At 36.4% G+C, this 20303-nt stretch overlaps 2 protein-coding genes across 14 annotated transcripts in view; one reads left to right on the top strand and one right to left on the bottom strand.

The window, feature by feature from the left end:
• Nucleotides 1–20303, top strand: part of LOC127508736 (stonustoxin subunit alpha-like) — a 553058-nt gene that overhangs the window by 58628 nt on the left and 474127 nt on the right. The gene's annotated exons all lie outside the window — the stretch shown is intronic.
• LOC127508815 (gastrula zinc finger protein XlCGF57.1-like) lies at nucleotides 4815–17265 on the bottom strand. Of its 5 annotated transcripts, none has more exons than XR_007928944.1 (4): nucleotides 17228–17265; nucleotides 17071–17155; nucleotides 7368–8269; nucleotides 4815–5029 (listed from the first exon to the last, which is right to left on the bottom strand). XR_007928944.1 is itself a non-coding variant. In XM_051887193.1 (3 exons), exons 1-3 carry the CDS (start codon nucleotides 17153–17155, stop codon nucleotides 8235–8237), a joined length of 1302 nt encoding a protein of 433 aa, XP_051743153.1. In that variant the 5' UTR covers nucleotides 17156–17215; the 3' UTR covers nucleotides 4815–8234. The 5 variants fall into 5 exon arrangements, 3 of the variants coding, with proteins under 3 accessions (XP_051743153.1, XP_051743152.1, XP_051743151.1); XR_007928943.1 differs by lacking the exon at nucleotides 17228–17265 and adding an exon at nucleotides 9114–10295 and having other exon boundaries at nucleotides 17071–17215; XM_051887193.1 differs by lacking the exon at nucleotides 17228–17265 and adding an exon at nucleotides 9114–10295 and having other exon boundaries at nucleotides 4815–8269; nucleotides 17071–17215.

The raw sequence follows: 20303 nt of genomic DNA on the forward strand, positions 1-20303 counted from the left end.
GAGTAGTGTAATTAAAGATGTATTTTGGTCTCTATGAAACCTCCCATGATCAATGGCATAATTTATTGAAGCTAGGATCAGTGGACCCACCTGATCCCATACCTCCATAGAGAGTTCAGGAGGGAGCCCATCTAAACCAGGGGACTGAAGATGAAAGACATCTTTTCACAAGTATTTTTCAGTTGGATTCATATCTAAATATTATGAAATCACAAATATAGCAATAAAAGCTACTTTTTGTCAAAATTTAATATTTTTTGCACTGAAGAAAATCAGTTTTTTCAATATTGTTACATTATGATGAGACCCTGCTTAGAAAATGGACAAAATTCATCCTCAAAATCAACATTATTGAAAAACTTTTTTTTTTTTCAGTACAAAAAAATGCTAAACTTTGACAAAAAGTAATTTTTATTGTCATAATTGTGATTTCATAATATGTAGATATAAATCCAATTGAAAAATACTTGTGAAAAGATGTCTTTCAGTTAGTCAAATAGCACATAGCAAATAGTGGAGCTAAGTGATAATGCAAAAACTGCATTTTTCCAAAAGATTACACTAAACCATGTCAAATTATCCATGTTATCCCCATGAATGAAAGTTAGAAATGTGGGTCTTTTATAAAGTGAATTTTACAAAAAAAGCTGTTTTTGTATAAAAGCCTATTCAACAAAATATTTATTTATTTATTTATATAAATTTAAAAGATATGATAAATCCTCCAAAAACTGCACAAACATAAAGTAAAAACATTAATAAACAGAGAAAAATTACATTTAAAAAAAAAAAAAAAAAAAAAAAACATTTTTGTTGCCTGGGGTCTATGGAGACCCCGAAGACCCTGAGTGTGACTTTTTTTTTACACTAACATAAAAACAAGATATCACTCCAATTTTTTTTTTTCATTTGTAGATCTAGAAAGTGTTAACAACTGTACAAAGTTTCATGTCATTTGGACAAAGAGAACTTTTTTTATTTTATTTTAGCAAACGTCGTTTGGGTTCCTGCTTAACAGTACCGTATGTCGGTGTTTTCAGATCATGGTGCCTCCGCAGAGAGCGTGTTCGAATGGTTGCTAGACTGCATAAAGCAAAAAGCCGAGCACATATCCATTTAACAGACAAGCTCTGATTGGGGGATTTGAGCTCTTGATATCTGGCAACCGCATACATGAACGCTTGCCTAATAGAGTCTTGTACAGCTGTCTGAAATTTTTTGGCTCCTTTTTTTTTTCAACAAAAATAAAAATGTTTTTGGTGAAATTTTCATTCACTACATTTTAGTCTCGTCTTTTTTCGTCAACAATATTGCACGTTGATATCGTTTAATGGCCTTATTATCGCGCTATCTCTGAATTTCCCAGTGCTGTTTAGTATGCTGTGTGGTCGAGACACACACAAACACTATACGAATGTACTAGCCATCATTCTGCTGTTAAATTAGGCTATACACTATTTGTATTAACCCTCTGGAGTCTGAGGCTGATTTGGGGTCCTGGAGAAGTTTTGACATGCCCTGACATTTGTGCTTTTTTCAGTTGTTCATAAACATATTAATGGCAAAAGTATCATTACATGTGAGCAACATGTATGTACTTGTTTGTATTTTTATGGGAATAACGTTTATGCGTGGTTATTGAAAAAACAAAAAACTTAAGTCACTGAAATACGGCCACAAAACAAATATTAAATCTGTGCTCACAAGACTTCTGGGTATTGGAGATTGTAGACTAGAATTTTTGCTTCAAAATGATGTAAATATTATCCTGCCTACTCGTTCATATAAAAGAATATAATGATTTAAATTTTGTAAGACACTTTTTGTCAAGAAAAACAGTATGCGTGGAGGCGTGAATCATCATGAATAATGCTGTGATTCACACAGTCAGGTAGGCTATGTGAGAGGACACTAAAAAAATCAAAGTACAAAGTAGTTTTTTTTTTGGTAGTTTATTCGGAATATAGTTAACAATATAAATGAGACACATTTTGAGTAAATGAGGGCACATTTTGAGTATACAGTTTTACCTGGAAATAAATCCTGCTCAAAGATATAAGTGAACATCACTTACCTGGCATTCCAAGGTGTTTGGTGTTTCTGCACTGGAGAAAAAAAAACCCTTTCCTGCTTCCTGTCAGTGATCTCACCATTATATTCATTCAGAATGTCCAGTGTGGGCCAATATCTGGTCACTATGATTCTCAAATCTGTGAGATAAAAGAAAAAAACCCTCTGTGAGCATGCTGATAACAGGATCATATCAGCTATTGTATTAACGTTAATATAATGTCCACTCTTAACAGAAAACAGGATTTTTGTGATCTCATGCATGCACATTTTATTGCACATTATGTGAAGAAAATTTTGTATAGGCCTATATTTTAAATTACAGTACCAGTCAAAAGATTGGACTCATTACTATTTATAATGTTTTTGAAAGAAGTCTCATGATCATCAAGCCTGCATTTATTTGATCAAAAATACAGAAAAAAAACCAGCAATACTGTGAAATATTATTACAATTTAAAATAATGGTTTTCTATTTTAATATACTTTGAAATATAATGTATTTCTGTGATTCAAAGCATCTAAACGTTCATATTACCTCTATGGCATTTTATATATTTGTTATATTATAGAGCCTTATTTCAGTATGTATTATGTATTTCAGTCGATTTCACTCATCTCAGTATAGCAATATAGTTTGGGAATAGCCATGGCAATTTAATGTAAGTTAGGCTATGTATGTGTAGTAAACAAAACCGCGCGTCGATCTGCCCCATTAACTCATACTGAGACACACAAAACTTGCAGGATTCATATATAAACAGTCTTTTTGCGGTTTAATATTCACAGACACTATCGTAAAAAAAAACAGTCATCGGCTAGATCTTGATCCTCGAAATTGAATTGAAACCAGTCATACTCATCCTCTGAGGTAAATCCTTTTCAAATTATTCCTCACCGCATCTCAAAACGATGAAAAGTACATGAAACTGACTAAAGCTTGATGTGTTTTTCCGAGCTGATGCGCTGTGGGCGTTCATTCTCTGTTGCATGTATCGCCTCAGAATTTGCGTCTAAATAGCGTGAGCGTGATCAAATTAGTGGATAATGAGCTGACTGACATCTCTCTCTTTTCATACAGATTACGTAGAGAATATTTGTTTTTGATTTGACTTATATTATTTTAAACCTGACATTTCAACGTTTTGTTAGACATACATCTCATTTTTGTGTGATTAGTATTCACTAAGTTACAGTTCATTTTCTGAGGACTATCAGAGTGGACTTCGTTCAGGGACAACAGATCATGTTAGTTTTCTTTGTTTTGCAAAAAGCACATTTTGTTTTTACTCTGAGTGAACATAAATAAAACATTTCACCGATTAGAATGGTGTATAACTCTTAATTGTTGTCCAAAATTGTTGGAGAATTTTGAGTCTCTTTCACACTGATAAGAAAAAAAGCAAGGTGGTACCGCCGACTCCAGGGAGTTAATGCTGCTGCGGCAAATTCAAACGGGCTCTCTGGATCTCCCAGCGTTGTCTAGTAGCCTAGGCTGTGTCGAGACCATATATGAATGTTATAATGCAGGTAGAGCTGGAATCAAGGCTTCGTCAGGACAGCATTCTTACACAGAAAAGCACAATTACACATTACTACATTTAAGATGAAGTGGCGCTCTTTGGTTTTCAACTATGATAAATAATGTGCTCACTCACAGAATCAGACACTACTGCTTTTTATATAACGAATTTCCCGATGATATTGTGATATTATGATACTGTTTGGTTCATTGGTCCATTGGGTCGGATTGCTTTCACATCTCACGCGAACCGCTCCAGAGTTCGTTTGAACCACTTTGTTTGGTGCGCACCTGAGTGTGATTGCTGCGTTCACACCTGCCCAAATGAACCGCACCAAAGGAGAAAACGAACTGTAGTGCGATTCAACCGAACAAAATGAGGCAGGTTTTTTTAACCCCTTAAATGTTTGGACAGACTGGCATGTTTCTATTTAAGTTGTAATAAAGTCTGTGGGAGGTTGGATGTCAAAGGGTTTTAACATTTGTATTCAAAACTTGTATATACAAAAGGTGTTTAAAAAATGTATTAAAAGTGTAAATAATAATAATTAATGAAATAAAATAACATTCTTATTTGTTGCACTGTTCCATAATATCACATTTGCAATATATTCAGGAATATACCTTAATTAGCATTCTTGCTCATGTGATGTTGCTTAAAGGGGTCATATAATGCCACTTTTACAAGATGTAAAATAAGTCACTGGTGTCCCCAGAGTGTGTAAGTGAAGTTTTAGCTCTAAATACCCCACAGATCATTTTTGTAGCATGTTAAATTTGTCACACGTTTTTGTGTGTGTCCCTTTAAATGCAAATAAGCTCCAAAGCAGAGGGCAGGGGTTTCAAGAGCTTGGGTGTTTTTCAATACCAAATTCGCAAAGTTCAGACTCGCATCCTTGGTAGTTAGGACTTGGCAAGTAACGTCACTCAGCTTGCTCTGGCCTTTTCGGTTATCTCTGTATGTATATTTTAGGCAACGATAAAACGAAATGTGTTGTAAAACACCACTCTGCCTCTTTTCGTTTTATTTAAAACAAACAAACATATTAATATCCTCACAAATGTGCTTCAGGCAACGCTTTCATTGATTATCTTCAATGTCTGCATATATAGTATTTATAACAAAATGAAATATTAAACAACCCTGCCTCTATTCGTTTACATTTCAACAATATTAAACATATTAATATTGTTACAGACAAAAGAGAAGGAGAGACAGATATGGAAGCAGATGGTAGTTTTATTGGTGAACAGCAAAGTAAACACTGTAATGCAGGTAAGTGGGTAGAAGATGGAGTCTTAGTGGAGTGAATACTGAACTCTGATACAGTCCTTTGTCTTACAGGTTTGCAGATCGTGGATGGGTGGTTGGCCGTTGACGGGATGAACACATGATGTAGGTGGGTACACTCACACACAGACGAGGAAGCACGGAGACTGAGAAAACACGCTGGAGAAGAACAGGTAAGTATTTCAGAAGTCTTGGAGATCAACATGAAGAGTCCTTCGTTAGAACGAGACCAGACAACTGACTGAGGTGAGTGATGTGCTTTTAAGTCTGCTGTGATGAGGTGCTGATGGGTAACAGGTGTGTGTGTTTAGTACTCTGGTGAGGGAGTGTGCTGTGATTGGCTGATGGTGGAGCCTGGTGTGCCTGTGACAAATATATGTGCATTCTCTAATTATCTTCACTGTAATAAATTGAAATATAACATAAAACACAACTCTGTCTCTTTTTGTTAAATGTCAGTTTTAATGATCAATAATAGCCATTGTAAAAGGTATAAGAATATACAATAAGAAATAAAGCAAACAATACAAAATCAGTGCTTTAGTAGGCTACAACAGTAAAGTTAAATAGCCTAAATATATAAAGTTATGAAACATCACTTTGCCTTCAGCCAAAATGATTTGCCACAGAACAAATTATAGATTCATGAGACCAAAAAATCCTCTGTTAGATATACAAAAGACAAATTATGTTATGTTTAAGCACTACAGAGACATCAGAGCCAGCAGCAAATGTCAGAAGGACTAGCCGAGGTAAGGCTGTACTCTGCTGGGTACATGAGCGCTAAGCACCCGGTGATCGCCTGGATCTCACAACAACAACAACGTCAGATCAAATTTTCAGAAAGGCGCTACCTTTATCAACAAACCACAGATTTGAGCTTTAAACCAGTACATTCTCACCTGGAAACTCTGAAAACTACATGTTATGACATAATAACAGTAACATGTTTAAATTACGCGGGTTTTCTCCTTTACTATTGATGCTTGCTGGTTATTGCGAGATGCATTCTGGAATACCTGGCTGACTCAAGTCCGCACAAGTCACCTCTCGATGCATCCTCGATAAAAGGGGCGGATCAAGAACACATCCGGGGATTTGAACTGTACTTGGCTAGATGTGAACTTTTAATTGCAACAGTACTTTGGCAGCGACTGATGACGTTTCACAAGAACACAAGAACAAAAGTACAGACAAGAACGCATATTGAGAAACAGCTCATGTTAGCACATATTGTTAGCAGCGCCGATTACCTCACAAGGACTCACTGAAAATGTCAGAAAATGTTGAACCTTTTATGTTCAAACCAAAGTTGGACAATGATGGAGAGACTCAAGAAGAAGTGACAACATGTAGAATGCAACAGGACGTTTCTGAATGGTTAGTTGCTTATTTTATGTAGCTGATGTTGGATATCTTAAAGTCATTGATTAGCATATCTGTCATGATAATCTATAAATCGCTGGTGTGGGAACTGTTGTAAAATGCCTACAGAGTCAGAGAATATATGCTGCATGAAGATATAACAGTTTAGTTTAATTACATTGTCAACTTGTTTTTATGACATGCTATTGCATTTATGTTACGTACTGTATTGCAATAACACGGGGGTGGGGTTTATGTAAGTTTTAGGGTTAGTGATGTCACTAACCCAGGAAGAAGCTTGTTGTAGTCCCACCAGCCGTTTGTTGTAATCCTTCAACAGTAGGGGTGTAACGATTCACTCGTTTTCTCGATGCATCCATTACAAATCCTGACGATGCATATGCATCGATCTTGAAACATGTTTTTTGAATCGTGAATCGTTAATTTCGGTCAATAATCGATGTGAAATGTTGAGTATCGGATTAATCACGATTCTATAGTGATTCAGTGCTTATAAACATTAAATTACTACATGTGCAAATTGATGGAGACGTTGTGCGCCGTAATTCATGCCCTCACAGCTCTCCTTCACAGACACGCTCTGCACTCTCTACCGCCTTTCACTGGATTGCGCTCACGCTCCGTCAGTAGCTCTCACTGACACATTTTTGAGCAGCCCATGTTGGAGCTCTCCTCAGGACGCCCACTGTTGTTCACATGAGCAGACGACAGCTCTCTCTCGAAACAGCAATAGTCCTGAGTCCTGCATATTAAAATGGAGAATCAAATTGCATCGAATTTTAATGTGAACCGTCTCGAATCGAATCGTTTTGAATTTGCAAAAATAGTTCTTGAATCGAATCGAACACCCATGAATCGTGAATCGAATTCTTTAAAAGAAAATATCTCCCTTTGCACTGAACTTTGAGTTTCGTAACTTTGCACATGTTGTTTATCCTCAAGCAGCAACATTACACACTAACTAAACTTAAAAACGTCAAATCAGAATCAACCACCCCTTTAATCATATTTGAATCAAGGGTGAATATGTAAATTTTCCTAAGCCAAACATCACTTTTGGCCACTACTGTTTAGCAGCTCATTGACTTTCAAACTGACCATCATGAGGATTTCTGGCTTTCCTGGAGTTGTTGAAACTCATGTTCACATCATCAATCCAACTGTAAATGAGGAGACACAGAAAAGAATTCCACAGCATCAATACTAATTTGTGAGAATTTTGCACAATGCAAAGCAAGTTTTCAAAATAAATTCATTAATGATTTCATTATAATTGCATTAAATAATTGGTGTCATGCTCCTGTGACTTCACACTTGCAGGCTCACTATTGGCTGTTTCAGAGACTTAATGAGACTTCTTTCAAAAAAATGTAAAATAGTAATGTGTCAAATCTTTTGACTGGTACTGTAATTTAAAATATAATAGGCCTATACAAAATTTTCTTCACATGATGTGCAATAATACGTGCATGCATGAGATCACAAAGAGTTAAGAGTGAACATTATATTAATGTTAATACAATAGCTGATATGATCCTGATATCAGCATTCTCACAGAGGGTTTTTTTTTTTCTTTTATCTCACAGATTTGAGAATTATAGTTTCCAGATATTGGCCCACATTGGACTGCATGAATACGATACTGAGATCACTGACTGGAAACAGGAAAGTTTTTTTTTCTTCTTTTTTTTCTTCCAGTGCAGAAACACCAAATGCCAGGTATGTGATGTTCACATTTATCTTTGAACAGGATTTATTTCCAGGTATAACTGTGTATTCAAATGTGTCTTTGACTCTCATTTATATAGTTAACTATATTTTAAATAAACTTCAAACAAAAAAATGATATATTTCTTTTGTCATTGGATTCTTTCTTAGTTCACTCAGTCACATTCCTGGCTGAATGGCTCATTATGCGGCTCATTAGGGGCAGGGTCTTAATCCCCTCAGGTGTGAGTCACAGCATTATTCATGAAGATTCATGCCTCTTCGCATACGGCCTGTGTAAACAAAAAGTGTCACAGAAATTTTAAATCAATACAATGTTTTATGTGTCCGAGTAGGCAGGATAATTTCCACATCATTTTGAAGCAAAAACTCTAGACTAAAATATACAGTTCCCAAAAGTCTTGTGAAAAAATATTTAGTGTATATTTTGAGGCCTTATTCAGTGACTTATTTTTTTAGTTTTTTCAAAAAACCACGCATATACGTAATTTTCTCAAAAACATAAACATGTACATACTTGTTGCTCACATATTATTGTAGCCTAGTTTCCTAGTGTAATGAATATGTTTATAAGCAACTCAAAAAGCACAAATGTCAGGGAATGTCAAAACTACACCAGGACCCCAAATCAGCCTCAGACTCCAGAGGGTTAACTTGACTTGAGACTAGAGAGTTTGTAGACTTTTGAGAGGCTGTTGTGTCGACCTTGATTTATTGCAATATTGAGGTGTTCAGTTTTATTTTGATTTTAGAAAATAAACATGATTTCTCATCAATCAAATCAATTGTTCATTTTTACTGGCATGTCTCTCAGGCACCGAAAAATAAGTGCATCTTTGAGCTTGAATTTAGCATGAGTAAAATACTTAAGTATAGTTGAAATCAGATACTCCATATAAGATTTTTACTCAAGTTGTATTAGAATTGGTGACTTTTAACTTGTAATGGAGTCATTTTTGATGTAAGGTATCTGTACTTTTACTCAAGTACGGTTTCAGGTACTCTTTACACCTCTGCTCTTTCCACAGTGACGATTTCTAAAACCGTTCTCTTTCGAGTGAATCCTCATGTGGACCTTAAGGTCACCTTTAAATCTGAAACTCTTTCCACACTGACCACATATGAATGGCTTCTCTCCAGTGTGAATATTCATGTGTTCCCTAAGGCTTCGTTCCCGAGTGAAGCCATTCCCGCACAGAGTGCAGGTGTAAGGCTTTTCTCCAGTGTGAGTGCTTATATGGTCTTTAAGGCTTCCTTTTTGACTGAAACTCTTTCCACAGTGCTGGCAGGTGAAAGGTTTCTCTCCAGTGTGAATTTTCATGTGGTCTTTAAGGTTTCCTTTTACAGTGAAACTCTGTCCACATTGTTGGCAGGCGAATGGGCTCTCTCCAGTGTGAATTCTCATGTGTGCAATAAGGCTTCCTTTATATGTGAAACTCTTTCCACACTGTTCGCAGGTGTAAGGCTTTTCTCCAGTGTGAATTCTCATGTGGACTTTAAGGCTTCCTTTATGTGTGAAACTCTTTCCACACTGTTGGCAGGTGAAATAAGCCTTCTCTTGAGTGTGAACTCTCATGTGGATTTCAAGTTTTCCTTTTCCACTGAAACCCTGTCCACACTGTTGGCAGGTGTAAGGCTTTTCTCCAGTGTGAATTCTCATATGGACTTTAAGGCTACCTTTTTGACTAAAACTCTTTCCACATTGCTGGCAGGTGTAAGGCTTTTCTCCAGTGTGAATTCTCATGTGGTCTTTAAGGTTTCCTTTTACAGTGAAACTCTGTCCACATTGTTGGCAGGCGAATGGGCTCTCTCTAGTGTGAATTCTCATGTGGACTATAAGGCTTCCTTTTTGACTGAAACACTTTCCACATTGTTTGCAGGTGTAAGGCTTTTCTCCAGTATGAATTCTCATGTGGACTTTAAGGTTTCCTTTTTGACTGAAACTCTGTCCACACTGTTGACAGGTGAAAGGTTTCCCTCCAGTGTGAGTTCCCATGTGGTCTTTAAGGTTTCTTTTTACAGTGATACTCTGTCCACACTGTTGGCGGGTGTAAGGCTTTTCTCCCGTATGAATTCTCAAGTGGGCTTTAAGGTTTTCTTTATGTGTAAAACTCTTTCCACACTGTTGGCAGGTAAAATAACTTTCAGTTCCTGTCTTTTGAGCTCTTTTTTGTGAGGAAGTCTTTTTAGCCTTTGTGGATCTTTCCCCAGTCATGAAATCATGATGTTTATCATAATGTTCTTTCTTTTCTTCCCTTACATAAAGTTCATGACTCGCCTCTTTCAGTGCCATTAGGTCTAGGGCAAAATCAGACATAAAACAATTTAGACATTTAATGCATCAAAACCAACAACATGTATGAAATATACCCTGGATCAGTGATGGGCAGCTTTGGTGCTGGAGGGCCACTGTCTTGCAGAGTAAAGTTTCATCCCTAATCAAATACACCTGTATACCTGTCATTTTCAAGCAGTCCTGGGGCCCGTTTCAACAAGGAGGTTCAACCAACTCTGAGTTAAAACTTGAACTCTGAGTTGACTTACCCTGAAATGGGAAACTCTGAATTTTCTGTTTCAGAACAGCTGAATTGTGTTAGTTCAGTCGACTCTGAGTAGGTTGACTCGGAGTTAAGCACATGCACCACGACTATAAAAAGCCATTATCAATAGAGCTCCGATATTATGAATTACCATGGCAACAGAACCCGACAAAATGATGCCCGCATACTTCCGAGTCAATGCAAGTTTAATTCTTATCACTGTTATATCAGAGGTGAAAACTGGCCAAACGGAAAGTTATTGAACATTTTGACATTGGTGGGCGGGGCAACTTGCACTTAGTAATAGACACTCCAAATAATCTTGTTTTCCATTTGCATTAAGATTATTTTTATTAACACACTGGCAGATATTGATCATTTTACTTAAGTAAAATGCACTTAATTTAGACCCCCCCAGGAAACAAGACTAAATATTTTATATCATTTTCTTATATAGAAAATCCATCTTGATTTAAGAATTTTTAGATATTTGTACTTGAAATAGGACAAAAATACTCAGTAAGAAAACCATTTTTGCAGCATGAATTAACGAATTAACTATTTAAACATCGCTTGCGCTTTAAAAAGGAGGAGGAGACCGAAAGAAACTCTGGGTTTACAGAAGAAAACCTGCTCCTGACCAGGTTAGGTTCAGAGAGTAAGTTACCATGGTAACTGACTCCGAGTATAAGTTACCTCTCTTTCAGAAATGAGCTTGACTTACCCTGCTTTCTCTGGTTTGACATACCTCCCATTCTGAAATGGAAAACACAGAGTTTCCCTCATTTCAGGATTAACATACTCAGAGTTTTCACTTAACCTCCTTTCTGAAACGGGCCCCTTAAGAATTAGTGTTAAATTTTGGGGTTGGGTTAAATTTTGCAGGTGTGTTTGAGCAAGGATGGAGCTAAACTCTGCCAAATAGTGTCGCTCCAGGACCAGAGTTTTACTCAATACATGGTTTTCAAACCTGGTCCAAAGGGACCCACCACTGCACATTTTGTATGTCCCCTTTATTTATCACATCTGGTTAAGATCATCAGCTTGTTAGAGGAGAGCTGAAATTGATGGAGGAATTTGCAGCTTTAATCGCAAACTACTATTCCTGGGCCTGGTTGCATGAAAGCCCTTAAGTTAAGAAAACCCTTAGTTATAAGGTTAAGGGTACCCTTAGTGAAACATGGGTTGCAAGAAAAAAACTTAAGGCTGTTTCCCTTAATTGCTTAAGTGTTTCCTTGTGGTGCGACCACATAAAGGGCATTTAATAAGGCTGCTTGATAATTGTGTGTTTAATTTTGGACCACTCTTCTATTGCAAACTGCTCCAGGTCTTTCAGATTTGAAGGATGCTTTCTCTCAACTGCTGTTTTGAGATCTCTCTATGGGTGTTCTATGGGATTCAGATCTGGACTCATTGCTGGCCATTTCAGAACTCTCCAGCAACTTTGTTTGTAACCATTTCTGAGTGCTTTTTGAAGTGTGTTTCAGGTCATTGTCCTGTTGATAGACCCATGACCTCTGGTGAAGACGCAGCTTTCTAAACTCCAAGCTCCAGTCTTGCTTTTTTATGCCATTGTGTCAGCAGTGGTCAACAATCCTTTGTTGTAATTTTCCATTAATTTTGCTCTTCCGTCCATGTCCAGGGAGGTTATCTACAGTGCCATGGGCTGTAAACCTCTTGATGATATTGCGCACAGTGGACACAGGAACATTAAGATCTCTGGAGATGGACTTGCAGCCTTGAGATTGTCCATGTTTTTCCAATTTTTTTCTCTCAGATCCTCTAAAAAAAAACTCTTTACACTTCTTTCCTTTCTTCACTTCTTCCTCAGTGAGAGACACAACACAAAGGTTTAGTCAACTTTTCTCCATTTTAATTGGTTGCAAGTGTGATTACTATATTGCCCACACTTGTTACTTGCCACAGGTGTCTAAATACAAATTACAGGAGCATCACATGCTTGAAAATTATTTCTTATAATTTTGTCTAGGTGGCAATAATTTTGTCCAGTCCATTTTTGAGTTCTGTGTGAAATTTTCTCAAGTTTGACTTTTCTTCTGTTTTTTTTTTTTGTGTGTGTTGTTCCAGTGCAAACAAAAACAATAAGCACATGTGAAATACCAAAACATTTGAAATTGCAAAAATTTTCTGAGAGAAGTGTTGCATTTTCTGATATAATTTCAAGGGTGCCAATATTTTTGGCCATGACTGTATCATCCAGTAAAAGTAATTACCTCTTTCCCTGCCATTGATGAGATTTTCTATAATTTATGACACCACGCTTTCCCGCCATTGACAGAATTTTTCGGCAGTCCATGTTTTCACTTATTTCACAAGTTCACATTTACATATAATTAAATACAGTAAAAGTTATGCATATTCGGCAATGGCTCAGAGCTTGGAACTATTGGCCCGAACCCAGAGTACTTCCCCCAGTTGTGGTAAAAGTAGATAGAACTGAAGTGAGGAGATGGGGTGGAGGAGGGATGCTGATGAACTGTCAGATGAACAGAGGTAAGTCTGCTGTATTTATACCTCGTCATTGGTTTGCGTTGATTAACTGAATGCTCGCCACCTGAGCTAATTAGTTTAATTATCTGAACCTGTTCCTCCCGAACTTTGTTATAAAACATCATATACGGTAGGGGTGCTATTACTCATCTGAATCAGTACAAAACCTCCGAATCAAGATTAGACGAAGGAGAAGCAAAAACAAATGATAAAAATTCTTATTGTTCAAAATGTTGCTATATTTAAATGAAACTCAGCCACATTAAAGTGTTAATAAAAAGATTGCATGAAGGTAGAATAAAATGTTTGTTTTTTTATTATTAAAAGCAGATGCTGTGTTTTTTATTTTGACATATTGTATGTTCAGCTATTCATACAAAAAATATTCTGGGGTCATTGAAGTTTTGTGAAAATCATCAAAAATGCTGGTGGTGGCTGGTAACTTAAAAAACACTGACAGGGAAACAATTCTTATGAGATGTGCTTTCCTCAGCACAAAACTTACATTTTGCAGTTATACTCTTACCTGTAAATGTTAGAAAATCCTGCAACAACAGACTCCGTTAAAGACTTCACAGACTTCAATGAACAAACGCCAGTGCGCACATGTGCTTCAAACAGACGGAGCACAGTTGAATAGGAATGAAAAACACTCTACACAGCAAAATCCTCAGTGTTAAACTAACATTGATGGGGTTTATGAGTCAACAAGGTAGCACTGAATCAATGTTGAAGTTAATTATCTAACTTAATTATCTACTTAAGATAATTAAGTTTAATTAAGTGATGATTGAGCATTAGTGATGAACATCTGCTGTTAACAAGCAGAATCACTGAAGGACAGAGGAACACAAGAACTACAACTGACCTCAGTCACAGCCTTAGATGAAATCAACTGAAGATATAAGACATTAAATCACTCAAGATCTGATTAAACAACTCCACAATCAGCATTACCAGCTTCAGTCATTATTAACCAGATTGACTATTTCTGTCGCACGTCTACAGCAGTTCTTACTGAGAATTAACAGAGGTTTAGATGTTGATGTCTTATTGAAAATAAGTTCTGATTGAAGTCAGCATTATGGTGGTTAGTGTTTGCTTTGGTTAGGTAGTTTGACTCTTGACTTTTTAACATTACTTTTTCTCTGGATGTTTTAACTGTGTTTGTTATGGCAAGAACAGTAAGAGAAAATGTGATCAGATGATGTTGGCTTGATGATAGTTTGTAATCATCATGTGACTGATCAGAGTCTAATTTCTGATTATATTGGATATGTTTTAAGAACTGCTCATCATAGATTACAGTAGCCCTGTGACTGCACGTCTTGATATTCATCACTCGTGATCATAACTTGAAAAATATTAATAACTGTTCACATAATTTTTTTTTTTTTTTTTTTTAAATGGACACCATCTGAATACACACAGATATCAAGGATCAGCATATGAATCTCAACAATGGTGACATACTTCATGCCACAATGCATGATGGGAGCCATACGTTTTATACTATAGTGTCTCCCAACATACATTGCGGCATGAAACACGTCACCATTGTTGAGATTCATATGCTGATTCTTGATATCTGTGTGTGTTTGAGCATTTTTATCCTAAATATATTTAAGAATCAAAATTCAGAATGACTGATCTCAAGCAAACCAGTATTGACAATGAAAAATAAAAGAATATTAAGTAACCACTTATGAACAATAATATGTTTTTTGAAACTATTTTATGATGATAAAAATTATATCACCTGATCAACTTTATGGATTCTTTTCCAAGCAATTATATGTTTTGACATACACGCGGTTAAAAAGACCATAAACATATAAATGCCCCATGTCAAGAGTCCAACTAAAGCAAACACTCGTCATTACAACGGTGAGTACAAACCAAACTAAGATCTTCTGTAGATGTCAGACAGTCTGGTTAGTGAAGCTGGTAATGCTGTTTGTGGAGTTGTTTAATCAGATCTTGAGAGATTTAATGTCTTGTTTTATCTTCAGTTGATTTCATCTAATGCTATGGCTGAAGTCAGCTGTAGTTCTTGTGTTTCTCTCTACCTTTCCTGCAGAGTTCAGCTCCAACCCTGATCAAGCACACCTGAAGCAGTGAATTACTGCGAGCATCTCCCCCCTGAACGAGAAGTTTATACTGGACCTATATTTTCATTAAAAGAGATTATTTCTGGTATTGTTGGCACATTTTGTAAATGTAAGGAACTAATTTAGACTGAAAAACTGGGTGCTGGTGTGGTGAAATGTACATGCTTCGCCTCCCATTCGTGTATCTTTGCGTGGAGAGTTACAAAATTTCCTGTGCTCATTCCCAGGTGAAATGGGTTCAGGTGCCAACGCCGCAATGACACCATTTTGTCATGCGCACCCAAGCGAACTTGCAGTTGTGTCAAGAATAAATCAGGCTTTAAGATCCTCAGGGGCACTTGATAATTACAGGCAGGTGTGTTCAATCAGGATTGGATCTGAACTCTGCATGTATGTAGATCTCCAGGAACAGGATTGGGCATTCCTGCTCTAGGTTCAACTCATCAGCTCATTATTAGAGACTCATGATCGGAAATGGCTGCATTCAAGTAAAGATTTTTATGCCCTTCACTCGCTAGCTTCCCTCCATCTTGTTGACTCAGATGTCTATCACTGTTTACGTTGAACGAGTGCCCAATACTGGCAGAATCTGTCTAGTTACTTTAAATGTATCTCTTGATTGCTTGGAATCTACTATGGAGCTGATTTGTAGTCAGATGCAACTTATGTTCCAGAAAATACTGTAAATACTTGATCTTGCACCTGATCAGATTTAGCAAGTGTGAACTGCAAAAAAAAAAAAAAAAACTGTTTTGAACTACATTCATATGTGGTTTGAAATCCTATTCAAAAATCTAATTTCTGTAAATCTGTTTGGTCTGACCGCTCTAATCGGATTTCACGTGGTTTATGTGACTTTCTCACGCCACGTAAAACGTACACGTCAGACGTTTTAATAGGAAATATGCTTAAAGTCGCTAAAGAAACAAGGTTGTGTTTGTTGCAAAGTGCCGGACGAGCAGAAAATTACAATATAATGGAGAGTCTTTCATGCTGGCCCCGGGCCATCGGACAGTCCTTATTGTCGAGCCCTGAGCTCTATAGTAAATAAATGTAGTTAATATTACTCAGTACTTTTTTGAATAATTACAATGTAACTACGTCATCTGAAAATAAAGTGTAACCGATTTAATTGCTGTTCATGTTTAACCAGTAGGTGGCACTGTCACCTAATTGATGTGGTCAGTGTGGCATAACAATGACAGAGTTTGGTGTCGATATGCAAAACCATTGCAGAGTTACTGCTTCAGATAACTTTAGGTCATCTTGAAGTTAAAATGACAAACTTTTTGAACTTATTTCAGTTTGTATCAGTAATTTTTGAACATTTACAGAACATTAACAAAAACATGTAAATGACAACCATGATAATTTTGTCACAACATGTAATTTTCACACCATTTCACCTCTAGCCTCAATCTGCTTATTGATTTCTAACCTACACCTGTACCACAAATGACAAGGTAAATATTTTTCACCGGTTTCATCAAATATTAGTAGTTCACTCAGTTCTACTTCAAAATGTTTTACACACTTCCCCTGCTGACTTTACTACATATGACACACACACACACACATGAGATGGTTATTTATATAGGTGTTATGTACAAAATGTTTAAATTATGACATTAATTTATTGCTTGATTTAATGTTCAATTACTGCTATTTCTGTTCAGGTATGTTAAAATGTTAGTACAGCACTTTTGAGCATGAACAGAAAAAAATCTTTTCCATTGTTCTCTATTCAGAAGAAGATATTGGGTTTAATGTTGCAGAAAATAATTATTTTGTTTTGGCTACTTCTGGTATATTCTCTGTAAGATTATACTTCTGTATATTCTCTATTTCTGTAGAGCTGGACATTTTAATAATGATCAAATGACTGAGTTCAGCTGTGAGAATAAAACCAACCTGTTTGTTCCTCAGTATCTTCATGTTTCACTCTGAATGTTTCTTCAATCTTCATGTCTTCAGTCTCCTCTTTAATAAACACCATCTTTAAGAAGAGAATAATTAGCAGAGTTAACTGTTTCTATCGTTTTAAACGGATTAAATACTTAAAACAAACCTTTCTTCAGCAGAATCACAACAGATGCAGGAGCGCGGCGCAGTCTTATGACGTCATGTCGTCACTCCAAAATAAAAGTCCTGTTCACACACAGCATTGTCTACAATCACAGAAGTGAATAGAAATCTAACTGTTTTACCAGATAATCTTTGTATTAGAAAAACAGTGACTAATAAGTTACAAACAAACATGTTAAAAAGTTTGTATGAGTTCATAAAGCAGAGTTCATTCATGTGTCCGTCCAAATTGAAACACATTTAAAGTCAGAATTACCAATATAAAAAAATATAATAAAAGTTATTTTGATCTAAACATAGGTATAAAATATGTCAAAAAGTATCTTTTTTTAGTAGGGGAAAAGCAGTAGGCGAGCGAATAAGTATGTCAGAAACCTCAGTAATCATAAATGAGTAGTCGAGAAGTTCCCGGATGGCCTACTGCTTCCGCCTACATTTTTGAGTGCTCATCCGAGTTTTCTATCCCAGGAGGCCACGGGAGAGGATGCATCATAAAGAAGAAGAAGAAGAAGAGGATACTTTTTGTGCGATAGGTGGCGGTATAATGCACTTAAATGTCTGCGATCCGCCGTAAAGCAAGAAAAAGAAAAAGAAGAAGGATACGTCATAATCGAACATGGCTGAAAAGTTAGACGCGGGTGTTTTCAAATGTGAGTATTACAAACCAAAAACACGCTTCCTTGTTTTTAATTCACATTTGTTGAATTACAGTAGAGCAAATTGTTGAAACTGTAAAGACGTTAAATGGTAAAGTATTATTGTGATTTTGCTGTTAAACACGTTTTATTATGTATAGCTAACAGGGGAGCTCCAGTAATATACATCTTAAATACGATTACTGAATGCCTATTTAATATCTTGTAGGAAAAACGTCAATATGAATTTCATACGAGTATGTCTATTAGGTCCTAGATATGAAGTACACATCTGAGTGATGTACATGCCATTGTGAAACTTAGTACAATTCACTGATGTCAGCACAGTTTGCAATAGATGAATGAAAGTAATGTAAATAAATTTCCATAAAGTAACTAAATATAAGTCATCTATTTTATTTGTCCATTAGTTCTGTTGAAAAATTGAGGAACATTTGTGTTGGATAAAAAGTTACTCAACACATCAACAACTACCTCAATTTAAATGTAGTATTGAGCACACAAATCACAGAGATAACATGAATCTTGTCTGATGTTACAGGGACAGATGAGCACACACATCTGCTTATCCGGTGGAGAGCGGCTGAATGAAGCTCTCTTTTGTATTATGTTTGTGCATTTTTGTAGGATCTGAAATCTCCACAGACCGGTGTGAGCACTGAGGATGGAGAGACACAGCAGATCCTGGAAATGGTTCAGTGCCATGGATGAGACCCTCTATCACTCCTCCTGCCCTTATTGCCTCATCTGGACCAGATGTTGCTGCGAGTTCTTCATCCTCAGTGAGTCCAGAGCCAACGAGGGCTAAACGAAAAAGGCCAGAAGACCTCAAGGACATAATTAGACAGATGGAGGAGAGGGAAGCGGAGAGAGCGGGAAGCTGCTGAGAGGGAGGAGAGACGGTGGAGAGAAATGGAGGAGAAGGAGGACAGAAGAGAACGAGAGAGGAAAGGCAAGAAAGAGATGCAAGGGATAGAGAAGAGAGATGGCAACGGGAAGTGAGAGAGCGAGAGAGGAAAGGAGAGATAGGGAGACTAAGGAAAGGGACGAAAGGTTCCTTTCCCTCCTTGAAATCCTTGCTAAAAAATAAATTATAAGACAAAAGCATCTTCTGATCATTTACACATTTGGGTTTGTGTAATATGAACATACAATTTTTTTTAAATAGAATTAAATTTATTTATATATATATATATATATATAATATAAAGCATACAGTACTGTGTAAAAATCACAGCTTTGCAGCACAACCAGCTTTGTTGTTTTAGCAATGCTTTAAGGACCATCCATATTTTCTTCTCTTTATTAAGATAAAAACAGAAAATATGAACATTACAATTGAAAGTATGAAAAATGTTAATTTAAAAAAAAAAAAAAAATCTGTACAAAATGGCTTGTTGAGGCAAACATCAGTAACAAACATGTCAAACAAGAAACTCTGTGAGGCTTATCATATTACTTCTAATCAGAAGTTTTCTTGGTTTTTCTTGGGCTTCCAGTCCTTTTCCACTTAAGTTTAAGAAAGCCAGGGTCCTTCTGTTGCTCAAGTGTAAAGGTAATTTGGTAAATTTACACTTGTACAAAGCATTCTTGCCACGTTCATTATACCATTGCTACAACAATATCAAATGGTGGCCTAAGACTTTTGCACAATACTAGGTATATAAAACAAACAATTCTAGGCATTCACAATATATTATAGACTTCTAGATATTAAGTTATAACATTAAGATAAATAAATTAACATTACATTCATAAATTAATTTATGAAGTGCTGAATATCTTGTGAATATGTGTGGTGTAATGTACAAAAACACTTTCAAACAATAGTTGTATTATGTGACTTATAAATGCATACAGAGCACGTGCAGGGATATTCAGGGCAGGTCATGGAGGGCTACTGCCCTGCAGGGTTCAGTTCCAACACACCGGTCAGTCATTTTCAATCAGTCATTAATTGGTTTAACTAGGTTGTTCAGGTGTGTATAATTAGGATAGGAAAAACTCTGCAGGACAATGGCCCTCCATGACCTAAGAGTTTTGCATTAACTACACACAGTAAAATAGTGACTGAAGTGTTATTGCACCCAAACATACAAATTCAGTCAGTATTTACTCGCCTTTATGTTGTTGATCCCTGTTTTTTTTTAACCCAGCTAATACAAATAGTAAATGTATGCATTTATTATAGTACCTTGAAGAAATAAAATAAGAACTAAGCCGCTTTAAGCATTTATGCAAAGACACAATTTAAAAAAGGCTTTACAAAATTCAAGTACATTTATTTACATTCATGCATTTGGCAGATGCTTTTATCCAAAACAACTTACAGTGCATTTATTACAGGGACAGTGACCCTGGAGTAAAGTGGCTTGCATAAAGACACACTGGTGGAGACGCTGC

Source organism: Ctenopharyngodon idella, chromosome 3 (assembly GCF_019924925.1).
Source record: "Ctenopharyngodon idella isolate HZGC_01 chromosome 3, HZGC01, whole genome shotgun sequence".
Taxonomy (NCBI): domain Eukaryota; kingdom Metazoa; phylum Chordata; class Actinopteri; order Cypriniformes; family Xenocyprididae; genus Ctenopharyngodon; species Ctenopharyngodon idella.